This window comes from Camellia sinensis, chromosome 5 (genome assembly GCF_055761805.1).
Source record: "Camellia sinensis isolate YWXY chromosome 5, ASM5576180v1, whole genome shotgun sequence".
Classification (NCBI taxonomy): Eukaryota; Viridiplantae; Streptophyta; class Magnoliopsida; order Ericales; family Theaceae; genus Camellia; species Camellia sinensis.
This window is the reverse complement of record NC_138965.1, coordinates 63,035,263-63,053,240: the sequence shown is the minus strand read 5'-3', so window position 1 is coordinate 63,053,240 and position 17,978 is coordinate 63,035,263. Positions and strand designations below refer to the sequence as shown.

General features: G+C 39.7%; 1 protein-coding gene across 1 annotated transcript; it reads right to left on the bottom strand.

Annotated features, from left to right (window-relative positions):
- Positions 1 to 14,302: 14,302 nt before the first annotated feature.
- RPS2 (NB-ARC domain-containing disease resistance protein) lies at positions 14,303 to 17,308 on the bottom strand. Its single transcript, XM_028215043.2, has one exon. It carries the CDS (start codon positions 17,235 to 17,237, stop codon positions 14,964 to 14,966), a length of 2,274 nt encoding a protein of 757 aa, XP_028070844.2. The 5' UTR covers positions 17,238 to 17,308; the 3' UTR covers positions 14,303 to 14,963.
- Between the last annotated feature and the right edge of the window lie 670 nt (positions 17,309 to 17,978).

Sequence of the window (17,978 nt, the reverse complement as noted above, 5' to 3'; positions counted from 1 at the left end):
GCTAAAAAGGCATGTGGTCCAATACGTGCGGCCCTGTTTCCCGCACGTGCGGGACAGCCTGTTTCAATCAACTTCAAATAAGTGTATCTCTTACATCCGAACTCCGTTTGAGTGATTCTTGAGCCTAAATTCAAGCCCTGAAAGTCTAGTTTCCAATGGTGGTGTTCTCACTCTCAAATTTTAAGTACACAAATAGATATTCCCAAATTAGTGAAGATTGTTTACTTTCTATCTACCGGTTCAATACCATTTCTTCTTCTAAACTGCTTTCCTTTCGATTCTTCCTATTTTCTGAGACACGAATTATGACCTATTCAAGCCTAATGAGTTTAAAACCACCATGGCTTATTGATTAAAGAAAACAAGAGAGAGATTGATTATATCCTCATATTATGCTATGTGTATTGTGTTTGCAGGCCAAGACGGGGACATCGTCCCATCGCTACCGGAAGCTCATCACTGTGAGTAATAGTACTGTAATGACATACTTCGTTTATTGTTAATAGCTTTTATTAATGTTCTGTTCTCTGTAAATTAATTATATCGTTTCATGTTGAACAAGTGGAAATTCATATTCGTTATTAAACGATGAGATCCTTAAGAACTCGAGATTATTCTGCTTTGTTAACATTGGGCCTGAGACCATTCAGTTATCAGCCACTGAATGCGGACAACTCTGGAAATGAGGGAGGTGATGACATGCCGGTGTCTCACCAACCTTAATTTGATTCGAATCAATTATGATTCATGGCCAGAGGCCAAGGGAAGTAGTGTGCATGTCGATGTCCTACTTACCCTCCAATGTGTGGACAGTTGTCAAGATGTGGGCCTGAGGCCGTTCTGTATAATATGTTGGGCCTGAGGCCGTTTCGTATATATATGGGCCCGAGGCCATTCTGTATTACATGTGGGCCAGAGGCTGTTCTAAAATATGATTATGATTAAGATCTGTTTATGGTTTGAAATGCATATTTACATTCTCTAAGACTATGCCCCCTTTACTGACCTTCTTACATTACTATTATTCACTGAGCCTTGCTCACTCCGTTTTTATGTATATTTATGTAGGTGAGCCATTGGGGATTGACACTAGAATTGTATTAAGATCTACCTGTTTGCCAAGCCGCCTAGGGTACGCCTTCGTATTGAGGCCTTAATTTTTATTACTAGGAATTATGTAATGTATGGAGTCTTAAATAAGTGTGTGTGTGAGATCTATGCAAGTTCTGTGATTGTATATGTAAATATGAAAGTGTATTTAAATGCTTAAATTTATTAAGTCACCATGTATGCACAAGCTCAATGGGCGTTGTCTTTATATTGGTTTTGCTTCCGCTTAAGGCCCCGTATGTGAATAAATATTCATAAATTTTGTTTTGAGGCCTATGTACAGGCCGGTCATGGACTAAACTTTTAGGGACGGGTTTGGGTCGTGACACTACATATACATAAATAGTAAGCTAGGGCCTAGTGAGTAATAACAGAATAAAGGGGTTATATGAATGAAGTTTGATAACATTTCAAATATCAATTTCCAATTCTATTCGAATCTCTATATCAATAGCCATTTCAATCAATTTACATGGCACATCCAATAGAATAACAATGCATCAACGACAATGGGACCACAAGGGTCATTTAATGGGACCACAGTGGGTCATATTCTATATTCAATGTGATCACGTGGGCCTAACATCAAAGATCTATATGTTTCAATTAATCCAATGGGCCACGGTATTGTTTCCTTCGGGGCAAGGGCCAATGGGCCATGCAAAGTCTAACCCTTTTTCTGTTTTGTAATCTCGTTTTGGTATTTGTATATGGGGTTTTTGTTTAATTATGAGTTGTCGAGTTTTGATGTATAACTCAGATATTTGAAACCTTTGTGATGTATGTACGTAAAGAATGGTTGCACAGCTATAATATGAGGTTTTTTCATATAAGCATAGCTCAATGGATTATTTTCAGGTCTTATATTGCTTCCGCTAAGCCCTGTAATTTATACTCAAATTGATTTTGTTAATAGAGCCTTAGGTAATCTAAGATTACTGGCTGGTCATGACGCTAAACCTATAGGGGCGGGTTTGGGTCGTGACATCGTTAAACTAAATGATACTCGATGTTGTTTTCCACAAAAGCAATGATCATACTGCTTAAGAGCACTACCCTTGGACAAGGGTATCTTGGATTGCTTTGCCAACAGATGCAATCCCTTCTCACTCATGTGAACCAGTCTTTTATGCCATAAATCTGGTGACTCCTTATCTTCTACTACATTGAGACTCTCTAGACAGATCTTTGTTTGAGTCTTGTACAGTGTGGAAGACACACTTCTTCTCTAGCAATTGTTAAAGCTCCTCCTATTAGCTTCTAATAGCCATTATCGAATGTATTTGTATAGCCCTGTCGATCCAGGGCACTTCCAGAGATAAGATTGAGGCGCAAATCTGAAACATGCCTCACATCTTTAAGAACCAGCTTGTATCCAACATTAGTCTAAATGCTAATGTCTCCAATACCCACAATCTTCGAATAGCTAGAATTTCTCATTCGAACAGTGCCAAAATCTCCAGCATTGTACAAGCTGAAGAGTTCTATATAGGAAGTGGCGTGATAGGATGCAGTTGTGTCTATCACCCACTCTATGGTCAGCTACGTGAAGGCAATCCTTCTTTTCAGCAACTGCGAGAAATATTTCATCAATTGTTGTGGCTATCGTGTTCTCATCTCCTTTTGATTTACTGTTTTGGCCTTTATCTTTCTAGCTTGGGCAGTTCCTTTTTATGTAACCCTCCTGGCCACAGTGAAAGCAAGTAAAGTTGGAGTTTCCTCGACCTTTGTTGTCTCTGGATTTACTCATGTTGTTCTATCTACCTCTACTCTTGCTTCTTCCTTCGCTCTTTCAGGTACCTTTCTCTCTGTCTCTGCCTCTGTCTCTGCCTTTTGTGACAAGAGCATGGGTCTGATTACCTTTCATGTCTTTCCTCCTAGTCTCTTCATTGTACATGGCATTTGTGACCATGCTCATGGTTAGCTTCCCTTCTGGTGCAGAGTTATTGAGAGAAATTACCAACGTCTCTCATTTGTCTGGTAAAGAACTGAGCAGTAATACAGCTTGCATTTCATCATCCAACTGCATCTTGACGGTTGCAAACTAATTCACCAGACTTATGAATTAACTGGTGTTTTTGGCGACAGACACACCATTCTTCAACTTCAGATTTACAAGCCTTCTCATCACCAAGGCTTTGTTCTCATGTCTTCTAACATTGTCCAAAGAACATAGGCATCTATCTCCTGGGTGACATGATGGAACACATTATGGTCTATCCATTGTCTGATACAACCGACAGTCTTCCAGTTCATCTTTATCCAGTCTCCCTCCTTCTCTACTTCCGGTTTAACTCCTTTTAGAGAAATAGGGTCAAACAAGTCCTTATAATATAGGATGTCTTCCATCCGTAGCTTCCAGATTGCATAATTAGAATGATTCAACTTGATCATGGATCCTGAAGTTTATTTGGATTCCTCTATCGTCTTCTTACTTTTTACAGAAACCCTGATTCAAAATATGACCATGCGGATCTGTCTGGAACACTCCAAATAGTTCGAAGACTCTAAATAATTCAGATCTCTCCAAAATGAGTTTGATGATTCAGATTTGCGAATGTAACTTAGTCACGTAGCATCAGATAATCCTTCCGCTTTTTGGGTCGGGTCGGGTCGGGTCGGGTCGGGTGAACCCGACTGTTTGGACAACTATTGTGCTGACGTGGCAGCCACGTTGTGATGACACGTGGCGCTGACCTGGTGCATATGTAGTGACACGTGTTGATGACGTGGCTGACAGGTACCGTCTGACATGGCAATGACATGTGGTAGTGACATCACTATCACGTGCAAATCACTTGCCTTCTTTCTTCTGCCGCGCATCAGGCGCTTGCGTGAGACTTAGATGACGGGCCGGTGCAACCGATGGTGCATGAAGCGCGTGTATGCAACTGGGCTTCAATTGCTTTCTTCAAGTGGCGCGTGAGAGTGCGTAGAGCCTCTTTTGGGGCTCTGCTTTGCAGTTCTGGACTCCTCTCGACAAGCCAGACCTCCTAGTGTGTTCGAAACCTAATTTCGACAACTTCAAAATCTAGCAGGTTCTGAAAAATGCTTTGTTTCTTCTTCCAACCGTACTCTAAAACCACTTGTTAGGATTAGGCACACTCAAAAATCAATCACATACATAGAAAAATTAGACACAGGAGATTTACGTGGTTCGACAATTGCCTACGTCCAAGGAGAGAGATATCCATTATAGAATTATCCCAAAGGGAGATTATAGAAGTCACACCTCACAACCCTCTATAGAACTCTCTCACTTACAAATTACATACACACTCTCTATTATGTTGTCATACTCTGTCTATGTTATGTCTCACCCCTTCTTTCTCACCTTAATTTATACACAAAAGAGAGGGAAACAAAGTCAAGAAAGGAAGCCAACTGCTTCCCTCCTTCCGGTAGACATTTATAACACAAGAAGAAAATATATATACATATAGATGAGCTAGTCTTCCACTTGCCCCCTCCCCTCCTACTCCTTGACTTGGAGCCAGCCTTCAATAACTCTTCCATGTGGGTTGAGCTAGCACAGATAGCCAAAACAAACAAACACCCAAACACATATCCCAGAATACACACAAGTCTGTGAACACATGTTACTAAATCTGGTGTCCCTTACTGTAATGACCCCAAAATGCGTAGAGGAAGTCATCCTTATTTAATATGGGGTTAACGTGGTTTAAATCAATTATATCTATTGGAATTGACGACCTTTACTGTAACGATCTGAAATTTTTCCTTCCGCTCGAGCAGGGGAGTTGGCGCTCGTGCGGACCTTTAGGGTTTTCAGTAATTTTGCAGGCGGACTGAAATTCTGGGAGTGGTGATTTTCTGCTCGAGCATAGTAATGGTCGCTCGAGCGAACGGATTTATTGGTCTTCGAGCTCGAGCGCAAGGTTGGGCGCTCAAGCGGGTCGCCTGTTTGAACTTCTGAGGCACGTGAGCTCATTTTTGACATTCTTATTAATGTATTTGGAATGTTCTTACCTTATTTTGGGGTATTGATTAAGGTGGTGGTATGATGGTAAAGTAAGATTGGACCAAAGAATATAATTCGGATAGTTATTCTACGATCATTCGTCATTCATTTGTCCTTTTCTTTTTCCACACTTTGAATTGGGATGTGAGGTTAGAACCATTGGAAATTTTATTTCCGGGGGTTCAATTCGGACACAAGAACGACCTAAAACGGAGTCCGGATGGGAGAGTTATACCTGTTTGAAGTTTTGAATTCTGTGCTAGAAGCAGGTACGCTCGAGCGGGAAGATAGACGCTTGAGCGGGTTTTACGGGTCAACAGCTTAAAAAATGGGATTTTTGGATCATTTCATATATTTTCTTCTTCCCTCTTCCTTCCTCTCTTCCTAGGTCCGAAAACCTAACCCTCAAACCTTTGATTTCAGCCATTCTCACCAACAAGCCACCATGGATCGTGCATCAAGGATGAGGAAGAAGTGAAGATCAACTTTTCCAACCGATTATATTGTGGGATTTTCAAGAGGACGCTTTTGACCTAGCTTCTTTGCTTCCAATCTTCAGGTAGGGGGTTCTCTTAGCCTTGAATGTTTATGATTCAAAGTGATTTTGTTGACACTTTGGGATTTTGTTGACATTTTGGAATTTTGAGTTGATTATGGGTTAGAAACATTAATGGCTTGTTGTTGATTCACAAATGGGGCTTCTACTCCAATTTTCAAAGGATGTTGAATGTTTTTAGCATATTGATCTATAGTAATTGTTGGAGGAAACTCCCAATTTTCTTTAAAACCCTAGGTTGACCCTAGGTTGATTAATGATAATAACCAATGATTTGGCCCAAATTGAAAGTAGAATAATGAAATTGGTAGGTTGAATTACATATGTACAAGTTTAATTGGAATTTGGTTATACTTGAAAGTTATGTTTAAAATTTGCGAATGAATTTTTCTATGAACATTCTGAATCATGCTATTATGTAAGATGAAAATTGGGGAACAAGATTATTAATATCATGGGTGATAAGAGCCTTGGGATGAAATGATGAAATGAGAATTTAAGACTTCACCTTAAAAGATGTTGAATTATATTTAGTGGTAGTAAGTTAAATCATGCTAAATAGCGTGAATTATGTTGGATTGTGTTGAGATATGTATGGAGAAGTGTATTGAGTTAATGATGTTAATTGCGAATTGATGTGTAATTTGGTATAAAGAGAATTAAACGAGTTAAGAACGGACTAAAGTATATGTGACCCGATTTTTATGTTTATTATGTATTGTGTAGGGTCAGCTGTAGGGGCGGACCAAGCATCTGAACGCTGTGAGTAGTAGTACTATAGTCGCACGTTCAAGTATTGTTAATTATGACCCTTGCAAGTAATTAAATTAACAATATGTTGATTGGCGAATCTAGAGACATTATTGAACAGCCCATATGTGGTGATTATGTGGGATGGTATTGACTTTCTGTTGACAATGAATACTAATTTTCTGTTATTTGCAAGATAGCTAGGGTGATTCATGACAAACAAATGGAACATATGAGCATTGTGAAACTATAGTATTCCGGTATCTCTGGAATCATTCAATCGGTAAAATGTGCTTACCTTTCGTTAACAATTGTCAAGAACGTTCTGTTAAACTTAAGTTAACTGCATGAACTCATGTGAATGATACCATGGTTACCATTAGTACTTTGTTAATTGCGGGTCAACCATGTTAACATATATGAACGATTAAACAAAGGTGTATGTTATTGATTAATGGCTCAAGTGAACCATGTTATTTCTTAATGAATAAAGAGAATTTATGTTCATCTTCGAAGTATCAAAATAATTGGAAAGTTATGTGAATCCATATGAATCTGAAGTTACTTTCTTATGTTACATATGAATTCGAAGTTATTCGGAATCTACGACATGAATGCAAAAGTTTAACATCATTATGTGACCGCATAAGAATATGAATTATTCTATTTTGTTAAGCGCACGATAATGACATGATATAACAAGTAATGCTCCATTTTCTGATAAGTTATGTTATGACTTAATGAATGATTATTCATATATGTAAAAGTATGCATGTCATCCTTAGCACAAGGCCCTTACCCGGGGGTAATAATACCGTGGTCTTATGGCCCTTACCCGGGGGTAATAATACCGTGGTTCAAGTATGCTACAAGATATGTTTTACCACCGACGGTCTTGTACGGGTGGATTATGTTTTGCCATCGACGGTCTTGTACGGATGGTACCACCGACGGTCTTGTACGGATGGTACCACCGACGGTCTTGTACGGGTGGATTATGTTTTGCCATCGATGGTCTTGTACAGGTGGTACCACCGACGGTCTTGTACGGGTGGATTATGTTTTACCACCGACGGTCTTGTACGGGTGGATTATGTTTTGCCATCGACGGTCTTGTACGGATGGTACCACCGACGGTCTTGTACGGGTGGATTATGTTTTGCCATCGACGGTCTTGTACGGATGGTAGACGGTCTTGTATGGGTGGGTTATGATCAAGCATGAACTCTGATTTCTATTTCTGATTCGAGTTTAATGAAAAATATGTATGAATATGTTTCTATTTATCCGATCCATTTATGCTATGGTATAACACGATATGAATTGATCGGTCTTTAAGACCTAATGATTTATAGTATGAAACAAAGTGCTACACGGAACTAAGTGCTACGACGTGAGTCACCTCTAGGATCCGTGTGAGACACCTCTTGGGTTCATACACCTATGTTCAAGGGCTTAATGCCAACTTTTTAAGAGCTGTAATGCCGTTCTGATAAGGGCCTAGTGCCGTTCTGGTAAAGGGCTCAATGCCACACTGTTTAAGGGCTTAAAGTCATTTTAGTTAAAAAGGGGCCTAAGGTCGTTCTGACATTAGTATAGAATTGGATTAATTACCTGTCTTTTATATTATATACGCTCTGCTTTGTAGTATAATTCAAGTTGAACATTTAATTATTCAAGTACTATTATTCACTGAGATTATCTCACTCTGTATTTTGTCTAATTCCGTAGGTCCTGCGTTTGGAGGTCAGCCTCTGTGTGTCCAAGCATTTGGGTGAAGTCTACCCGTTTTGTGAAGTTTTGGCTTACATTCTGATTGTCTATAAAATGTTATAAATGCTAATTTTGTTTTTGTTATACGCCCAATCAAGGGGCGGGGTTGTATATGTGTATGTAATATTATTATCTATCTGTTTGTGATCCTGGCATGATAGTGGTCGCTCAATGGATGTAGCTCTTTTCTTGCCTGTTATTATATAGAATTTACGCTTCCATTCAGGCCCCATATGTTATATATAACAGGTTAAGTGTCCGTTTCTGAAGTGGTCATGCCCAAACTTCTAGGGGCGGGTTTGGGGTGTGACACTTACTGTAGACACCCTATTTTTGACTGACTTTAAGACTCAGACGTCATCGATTGAGCGCTTGGTGATCGTTCATGTTTGAGCTCATTTCGAGTTTCCGGAGTTTTTGGCCGAATGCCTTACCTTCGGGCCTCTGAACTCTTTGTGCTTTGGCTCGGTTTGTGGACCAAGCTTTGTTTCCCTTCCCTAGAGGGAGAGAGAGGTCTGTAGACCACTCTTTTGTGGTCATAGACCACTTTTCCTGCTTGGAGACTAGTTTTTGATTTCCGGAGTCTTCGGCCGCGCGCCTTGTCTTGGGACCACTTAATGTTCTCTGTTTGGCTTGGTTTTCAGACCACGCCTTGTTGCCTCTACCTAGAGGGACACTGTGGTCTTGGAGACCACTTTTTGTGGTCGTACACCACTTTTGGAGCCCATGGACTAGTTTTCGAGACTCCCGGCTGCGCGCCTTGCCTCCCGGACTCTTATTTTGCATTTTTTTTGATTTGTTTTTGGTACAAACCTTGTTTTCCTTGTTTGGAAGGTGGTACAAGGGTGGGAGACCAATTCTTCCCCTTGGAGACCACTTTCCTTCCTGCCAACCAGTTTTCTGGTCGAGCAACTAGTTTTCTTGGTCTTTGGGCCACCTTTTCTGATCGACCACCACACCATTGCCTTGTTTTCAGTGTGCAGACCACTCCCCCCCCCCATGGCCGACCACTTGCTTCCCTGGCTGACCACTTCCATTGGAAATCTGACCAGTGTAAGTAGCTGGCTGACCACTTCAAGTGGTCGGCAGCTTTCCAGCACCTTTTCGGAGATATTTTCTAGCCAGCTGTAACGGCTAGAGGGCACAGAAGTGATCCTCCATACACGTGTATGGAGGGATGGCTTTAGGTCTAAGCTTGTCCAACAAGCTTGCACTTTGGTTCTCTATATAAGAGAACCTCCCCCCTCCTCCTCCAGGTTCAGAATTTTGTGCTTAAGAGATATAGATACACATTTGTCTCTATCTTGCTCTTTGCTTCACATTTGTGCTTCAAAAGTGCCTTTTTATCACACTTTAACACAAACACATAGTGAAACACCATACTCTTGGAGCTGGGGTCCCTTGAAGTTGTTTTTGAAGTTTTTGGACTGGTTTTGGTCAGAAAAAGCTGCTAGAATTGTTGCTCTAGAGTTGTTCTACAAGGGTGAGCTTCTAGCCTCTTAAACCCTTATTTTTGCTTAAGCTTTTGGCCCTACTTGTATGATGTTTTAGACCTAACTTTAAACTACAAAAAGTTCTATTTTTCAGTCCTTAACATGTTTTTTTGAGGCCTTGTTGGTGTTGGGGGTAGTCTACCCCCCTTTAGGCCTTGTTTGGCCTTGTTTTTGTGCCATCCTTTTAAGCTATTGGGATCACCTTGTTTTGGCCTTCTCACCACTGAAACTCAGAGGATTTTCAGTGGTGGAAAGGTGGTTTTGAGGTCTCAAATAGGAGAGGGTCATCCCCTCTCCTTATGTTTTGTATGCTTGCTTCATTGGCCTCATGTTTGAGCATGTTTGTTAAGCTTGTGTTGGCCATATCCCAGCCTATTTTAGGCCTTATTTCAGCATGATATACCTCTGTTAAGGTTTGGTTTGATAGCCCCATGCATGCTCCATGCACGCTCCATGCACTTGTAGTGCAATCCCACAAACTAGCCTAATGTGTATCATGCTTTTGATCATCATTCTAGCACGCTTTTGGCTTAACTCTAAGAAGCTTTTGTCCATGTTTTAGCATGCTTAAGCTCTGATTTGTGTTGTTTTGGTCATGCATGCATTGTTTTGTATAGCCTTGGTTCAATCTTGCTCACTAGCTTTGTGTATTGAGTCCATTAGCATGCATTACTTGGACTATTTTCATGATTTGGCATCATTTGAAATGTGATTTCAGTACATGTAGTGTGATCATACACTTGTATTTGTCATTCTTTCAATGCTTTGGAGAGTTGGTGTTTTATGCCTTAAACATGAGTCATTGTGGATGCCTCCATGCCTAAGCTTGCGAGCTACCATTTCAGTGTGTTTTTGGGGTTATTTTGCCACAATATAACTCTAATTTTTGTTGGCGAAGCCATCTCATGCTTGGTCTTAGTAGGTGTGGTGTAATCCTCCCTTTTGGCCTTGCATATTTCATGCTTCATGCTCACCGTGCTAGCTTATTTTGGCTTCCTTGCATACATGTTTTAGCATCATTTTAACATGCTCTAGGACTATTTTGGGTTGTATTTTCCATATGCCTCATGTATTGCATAGCTGTAGCGCAAGTACATATGCCAGTTTCAAGCTTTGGGCACCATAGCATGCTTCATTTGTAACATGTGCATGATTTGGCATCATTTAACATGACATTTCAGAGCATATAGGACTGCCATGTGCCCATTTCTTTCACCCTTTGAGTGCCTCTAAGGGTTGTGCATTGTTGCCTTGCTTATGGCCTAGTGTGTATGCATGCATGCTTAGAGCATTTGAGCCCTCATCTCAGCATGCTTTGGTCTTTATTTTGACCCATTTGAGCTCTGTCCATGGTTGGTTCATGCATTTGTGCCATGTATTGCATGCCCCTTTGTAGTCCTCTTTGCTGGCTTCAATGCTTTAAGGACTCTAGCATGCCATGCTTGTGTTGTTTGAGTGATTTGGCATCATTTCATACCTTATTTCAGTGCATATAGTGTTGTTGCACTTCCACTTTTGTCATTCCTTGAGCACTCTTGGGAGTTGTGCTCTTAGGCCTAGTTGATAGGCCAATGCATGTGCATGCTTGTATATGCTTTTGTGCCTTCATTTCTTAGCATTATGGCCACTGATTTGGGCATGAATGAGGTCTATCCATATTTGGTTTAAGTCCATTTAGCATGTTTATTTGCATGTTGTTTGCATGCTTATGTTACATTGCATTGTGTATGCCATGTTGTTGATTGCATTGTGTATGCCATGTTACATTGCATTGTGTTATGCATGTTATTACTTGCATTGTGTTTGGATTGGGTGTTAGTCCAAACACGAGAAACGAGGGACATTTCATACTTGAAGTGATGAAACGTGCCTCAATTCTCGATCGCCGACCCTTTTGATCATACATGATAGAGGTCAAGGCTTTATGTGTTTATTTGTGCATTCATTTCACATTGATTTGTGCAAACTTGACTTCTCGGCCATCATGCATCGAGATGCGTGATTGGTGGCCTGAGGGTCGAGAACTACACTCCCTTGAGCTCATGAAATGATAGGGAGGGTGGTTGTGCATACATACCTTGCAAATACATTGCCATGCCCCTTCTTGTTCTCTGTTGCAGCAAACTGGAAGTGTGGCAGCAAAACTGGTCTGCCGACCAGAAAAACTAGCTGGGCGACCACTTTTTCTGGTCTGCAGCAATGATAGGTGGTCAGCAATGCTCCTACAGGTTCCCAAGGTGAGTTAGAAGCTATTTGGAGCTTGGTGCAAGGTTCTGAGAACAATTGCAAACAGAGGCAAGTTGGGGCATCGCGACGGATTTCCGAATGAGGCGACCGAGCATGCATGCACTCCTCTTCCCAAGGACCTCTCTTTACTGCTTCCCTTAGCTAGTTTATGCTTTGGTTCTGTATTTAAGTAGTTAATGCGTTTAGCTGCTTATTTGTGTTGTAATAACCTAGTTAGTTAACTTGTCAGTTAATTAGCTTTATTATGTAATAATTAGTTTAATTAGCTTAGATTAGCTAGTTAGCTTATTATTCGGACCCTCCTGCGAGAGGACGTATTGTTGTAATGAGCGTACGTGTGCGTGATGCATGTCTTCCAACCCCCATTTCTTTCTCCCTTTTACTTACCTGCTTTCGATGGTTAATTTTAGGGCATTTTTCAATTAGCATCCTTATGCTTCGCATGCGTGCATCCATTCATCTGTATTGCATGCACCGGGCTCGGCGCATCATACTAATTGCATTGTATTTCAATACATTTACTTGAATACGTGTTCAACAGCATGTTATCAAGTTGCATTTCACATGACATCTTAGAATAACCGAGCCTATCTTAGTTGCATTTTCGTATGCGTTGCATTAGCCATCTTAACATCAACTAGGGTCATGCATGATTTCTAACTAGTTCTCTGTTTTGGCTCGGAGTACACTGTGAGTGTTTACGCTTTAGCATACTGCATGAGATGTGTATGTTGCCATGTTAGCATGCTTGCCATGAGGCTAACTGCTTAAGTGATTAACTGCATGAATGCCTGTGGATGAAGGTTGGATTGCTTGAATTGGAACAATACATCAAATGCGAGTTTTAAGCCCACTCGAGGGTGGCAAAACCACGACTTAGCCTACTTGCGAGTAGCAAACTTCAAAATCATTTTCACAAACGAACATGCAATGTTTTGTTCCAACTTAGGTAATCTAGTCTATACTTGTGTGCTGCGCGCATCACATAGTAATTCTAGGTTAATAACCGGAATAAGAACACATGTGTTTTCAAAAATAAAATATCATGTTAGTAAAGGCCGATCTTTGATCGGGCGAGCGGGGGTGTTCATTGCATGACCTTCCCCTCTTGTACCCAAGTTCCCGAGCCGAGGCAACTTTGGTGATGACGGACACGTGGCCTTAGGCACGAGTCAGGGTTTCCTAAATTCCCCCAAAATAAAATATTTAGGTGGTGACTCTGTATCTGGCAAGGCAGTCCATGTTTGGCACTTCTTTATAAAAATCAGTTTTCCAAAACGATTTACCGGATTTAGACTCTTTGGTGATTTATCGGTCTCACATTGCACTTTGTGAGATTAGATTCAAAACCGTGACACGAGTCCGAACTATAGTAGCTAAGAACAAACGATCCGCGCCCTCGCGTGCGGGGCCAGGAGTTCTCCGGGCGGTCTACACTTACCTAATGAGTCTAAGCAACTGAAAGATTCAAAGCATTTAGTTATAATCCAAAATTTAGTTAGAGTCTGACTAACTCACCACAACACCCTCCCATAAGACATGCTTAGAGCTTCAGCATGAATGGTAAATGATGCATAAGCTTTTCCGGCCCCATTACATTATTGCAACTAAAACCTTCTCCAAGTTAAGGGCAATTATAATTTTCTAGATATCAATCACCTTTGGGCATCACCTCTCACCAACAACCACCACCTCCATCCACTGCTAATCACTTCCGGCTACAATCTGCGACTATCAACTGCCTCCTCCCGCCAATCACCCCATTTACTTATTTTTAAAACAAAATTTTTAAAGCATGTGTACTAAACATGTTTTTGTTTTTGTATTTATAAAAAATAAACAAAAAATCTGTAAACTTTATCAAACTACACCTAAATAAACACTCCTTTCGAGAAATGAGCAAATGGAACTGAATCTGCTAACTAGCAATGAAATGCTTGATCAGCTTCTAGATGTTCAAATGTGCACCATAAATATGTTCCCCCCCCCCCCCCCCAGCTTTTACAATTTTGGCAACAAATTGTTCTTTCATCACTTTATCATTCTCTTTCTTGCAACAGAACAGTGTTCAAAATGAAGAAAGGGGAATTTGAAGTTGTTTATCAAATCATTTTTTAAAGTCTTGATAGATTATTACTAATGATCTTTAATCTCTTTAAGAAAAAATATTTGAAAAGAAAATTTTTCTTGCATACAAATTCTATCTAAATTTTCATATCATTAGTTTTACCTAAAGTCATTTCCAAAAGTCCTTTCCAACATTCAAAAAATTAGTTGGTGTTAAAAAATTTGATGGCGTCACATAGAACTTTAAAGTTTTGATTGCAAGAGATGTGGATTTTTGTTTATTTTTACAATTTTTGTCAGTTGCTTTATGATTCCAGAGAGAAGTTGATAGAATGTACTGCCATGATACTAGTATAAAGCCAAGTCAAATCTCAAAGGTTGAGTGACATGCAGAGACAGGAAATTTATGATAAATAGCATTTTAAACAATTCAAAAAAAAAAAACAAAAACTAGTTGCTAAAGCAAGAACATGCTCTCTTAATTAGATTGAGCTTTATTAGTCGCAAGACCGACCTAGATTTACAATTCCATGCTCCTTCATCATGTTTCTATGAAGTGGGGAAAACGCGAAGGGGACATGGCAGCATCTTCATCCCAGTCCAAGTTATCCCACCATTCCTTGTCCCCATACACTGTCCAGAGTGTTGGGATGTTAGAAGCTTTCAGTGGTAGCTTCTTCAGCTTTGGACAATCAATAACTGCGACTCTCACCAAGGAAGGAAGATCCATTGCCTGTTGAGAGATACTTCTCAATAAAGGGAGGTCTCGGATAGATATAATTCGAAGGTATGGAAATGCCACTGAGCCTTCCTCTACCACTTCATCCTCAGTACCGATGACTTCTTCCATTTCATGGCAGTAAAACAAGTAAATCATTTCGAGCTTTGGCAACTCTGAGATCCAGGAAATGTTCTTCAAATTGTGGCAATACCAAATGCTGATGGAACGAAGATTTTGGAGGCATCCTTGACTCACTGGATTCCTTCACACTTTGGTCATGTTGGGAAGGCCATACAATGAAAGAACCTCCAAGCTAGGCAGCCAGTTCTTTCCAGCCCCTTGGCCAATCACCAAGTACTTCAAGTCACCACAATTATTAATGCTAAGCCTCCTTAATGACTTGCCATCACCTGGAGCTGATGATAATTGCAAATAAAACAACCCTTCACACTCCTTGATATATAAATAATGTATACATTTCAATAAATGGTTGAATCCATAGAGCTGCTTCAAGGTTGTTAATTTTGTCACTGTGATCCCTATAGTAGTAAGATGTCTCAAACATTCCAAGTCTGAAAAGCTGACATTATCAGTCTCAAATCCCTGCAGTTCCCAACCCCCATAAGTGCTATAATAGAAATTCAGGACTCTCAACTGAGCGAGTCCAGATATAGCCTCACGCGGAACAGTTCTAAGGTAGTGTGTTCGTTGTAGATCCAAATGCCTTAACTTTGTCAGACATCCTAGCTCTTTAGGCAATGTACTTAATTTAGTCCCTGACAAGTCAAGATGATTCAACTCAACTAATTTATTTATACTTACTGGGATCTCTCTAAGACTAGTGAAAGACAAATCCAAAACTCCAAGAGCAGGCATAAATTGGAAAAACCCATTTGAAATTTTGTTCAAACCATTGTTCCATTGGAGCAGCAAGGTTGATAAACGAGGACAAAAGGGTGTTTCTGACAGTTCAATAATTCCATTATCTAATAATGAAATTCTAACTGCGTCTTCCCAGTTTTCAACACCAGGTACTTCCGTCAGTCCTGCACTTGCCTGTACTATAAATGTCTTCTCATTCTTCCCACAATCAGATGCTATCCATAAGGCAAAGCTTCGGACAACATCATGCATCTTTACTTGGGTTTCCTCTTCGCCAGTTTCCAATAAGCAAGCAACTTTAAGGGATCCTATGAGATCATGTCCCATATTACAGACATTACCATCATTGGAGCTATTAATAAAACCTTCCCCAATCCAATATTCTATGAGTTGCTCTTTCTCAATTGAATAGTCTTCGGGGAATAAGGAACAATACAACAAGCATGATCTCAATGTATCATTATCCAAATTATCATAACTGAATTTCAATAATGTAAAAACATCTTCCATACCTCGTAATTTCGATGGAGACTTGTTTAATACTTCTATTGCATACTTCCACTCCTCCTCAGTCTCTTTATTGGACATAGCCCTTCCAATAGTGATCAGTGCAAGCGGTAAACCTCCACATTTTCTTATGATGGTTTGTGCATAAGATTGTATGGATGATGATTTCAAGATCTCACTTCTACCCACCTTGTCACGAAAGATTTCCCACGATTCGTTCTCTTTTAAGAATTCAACCTTGAGCTTGCAGTGAGCATCCATGTCACTGCACACATCCATTGAACGCGTTGTGAACACCACCTTGCATTTGTTTTCCTTGTTGGGAAGAGGAATTCCTATCTTCTCAAGGTCAAGTCCTTCCCATACATCATCTAACAATAACAAGAACTTCTTCTTTTTCATGACCTTGTATGTTTTTGAAGCTCTCTGTTCCAAGGACTCAGTTTCATCCCAAGACAAGCCCAGTCTTACCCCTATAGCTTGTTGAATCTTCTCTGCAACAGCATCTTTAGACACCACAACCCAAATCACTATATCAAAATCATGGGTGGTTAGTGTCAAAAAATCATTATTTATGTGTTTTAAAAGGGTTGTCTTCCCAACCCCACCAATACCATAAATTCCAATGACCCCAACATCCTCTTCTCTAAAAAATTGTCTCACCTTCTCTAACATCGATTCAAGGCCGATAGTTGGCCTGCTAGGCATCTCCTCAACAGTTGCGGGAAGTGATCCATCGGCTATAGTGACATCCAAAATTCCCTTTTGCATGAGTTCATTTATGTCCTCAACCATCTTCAAAGTTTTCTTGCTCAACTTGTATCTAGAATAACAACTTGCATTGTTGCAACACCAGAAAGATTGCATTTGCTGACCAACATCTAGTTGTGTGATTAAGCTTACCTCAGTTTGTAGAGCGTTGACTCTTTCTATCCATCTTTTGACTTGGTTTGTGCATGTCAATCCCTGCAACTCTGCTACATCAATTTGTCTTTTCAAATCATCCCTCACATCCTTCAGTTCTTGCACTGCAGTTGTGAGAGACTGGACCCTTTGATCCAAGTTCAGAACATAGCCAATCCTTGTGGCAATCCAATTGCTTAACCTAACAGTTGCACTGATTAGAGGACTCACAAAATCCATGATCATTGCTTTTGGTGATAAATTTATAAAATCAATTTGTACCAAAGATATTAAAGAAAGTCAATGGATGCAATGCAACTAACTGCATATATATCATTAACACAGTTAATAATTTTTCATACCTAACATAAATTAGCCGCCTTTATAGAAATTTCAAACTTGACCTTTATTTATTAAGAAGTCTATGTTGAAAGCTACTTCATACTTGACTTTTATTTATTTATTTATGATCTTTATTAAATTTTAAATAATAATTAATTTTATGCATGAAAATGTAAAGTATTAATGTGTCTTGTTAATGTATACATGATAAGCATATTTGAAAAAGGATGAGGATTTCTCCCTGTCCAGATTAGGGGGTGTTGTTTGGGCTTGTAGGGTCCATCACGGGTTCTATTTTAATGACTTAAACCATTTATTTTATCAAATATTTTATATATTTTATTCACAAAAAATTAAGTTGATCTGATAATTATAATCTATTCAATTTATCAAGTTTGTCATAAAAAAAAAAAATGACAAATGTGCTTTTAAAAATAAATCATTCATTTTTTTGGTGACAAATGCAATAAATAAAATAGACTAAGATTATAGAATCGACCTATTTTTTTGTAGATAAAATACACAAAGTGCCTGACAAAATAAATGGTTCGGATATCGAAACGAAACCCGTGATAGGCTCCACTGACTGAAACAACATTCTCTAGTCTATAGGCTTGAAGGAATCTATCTGCCTTCTTTTAAAAA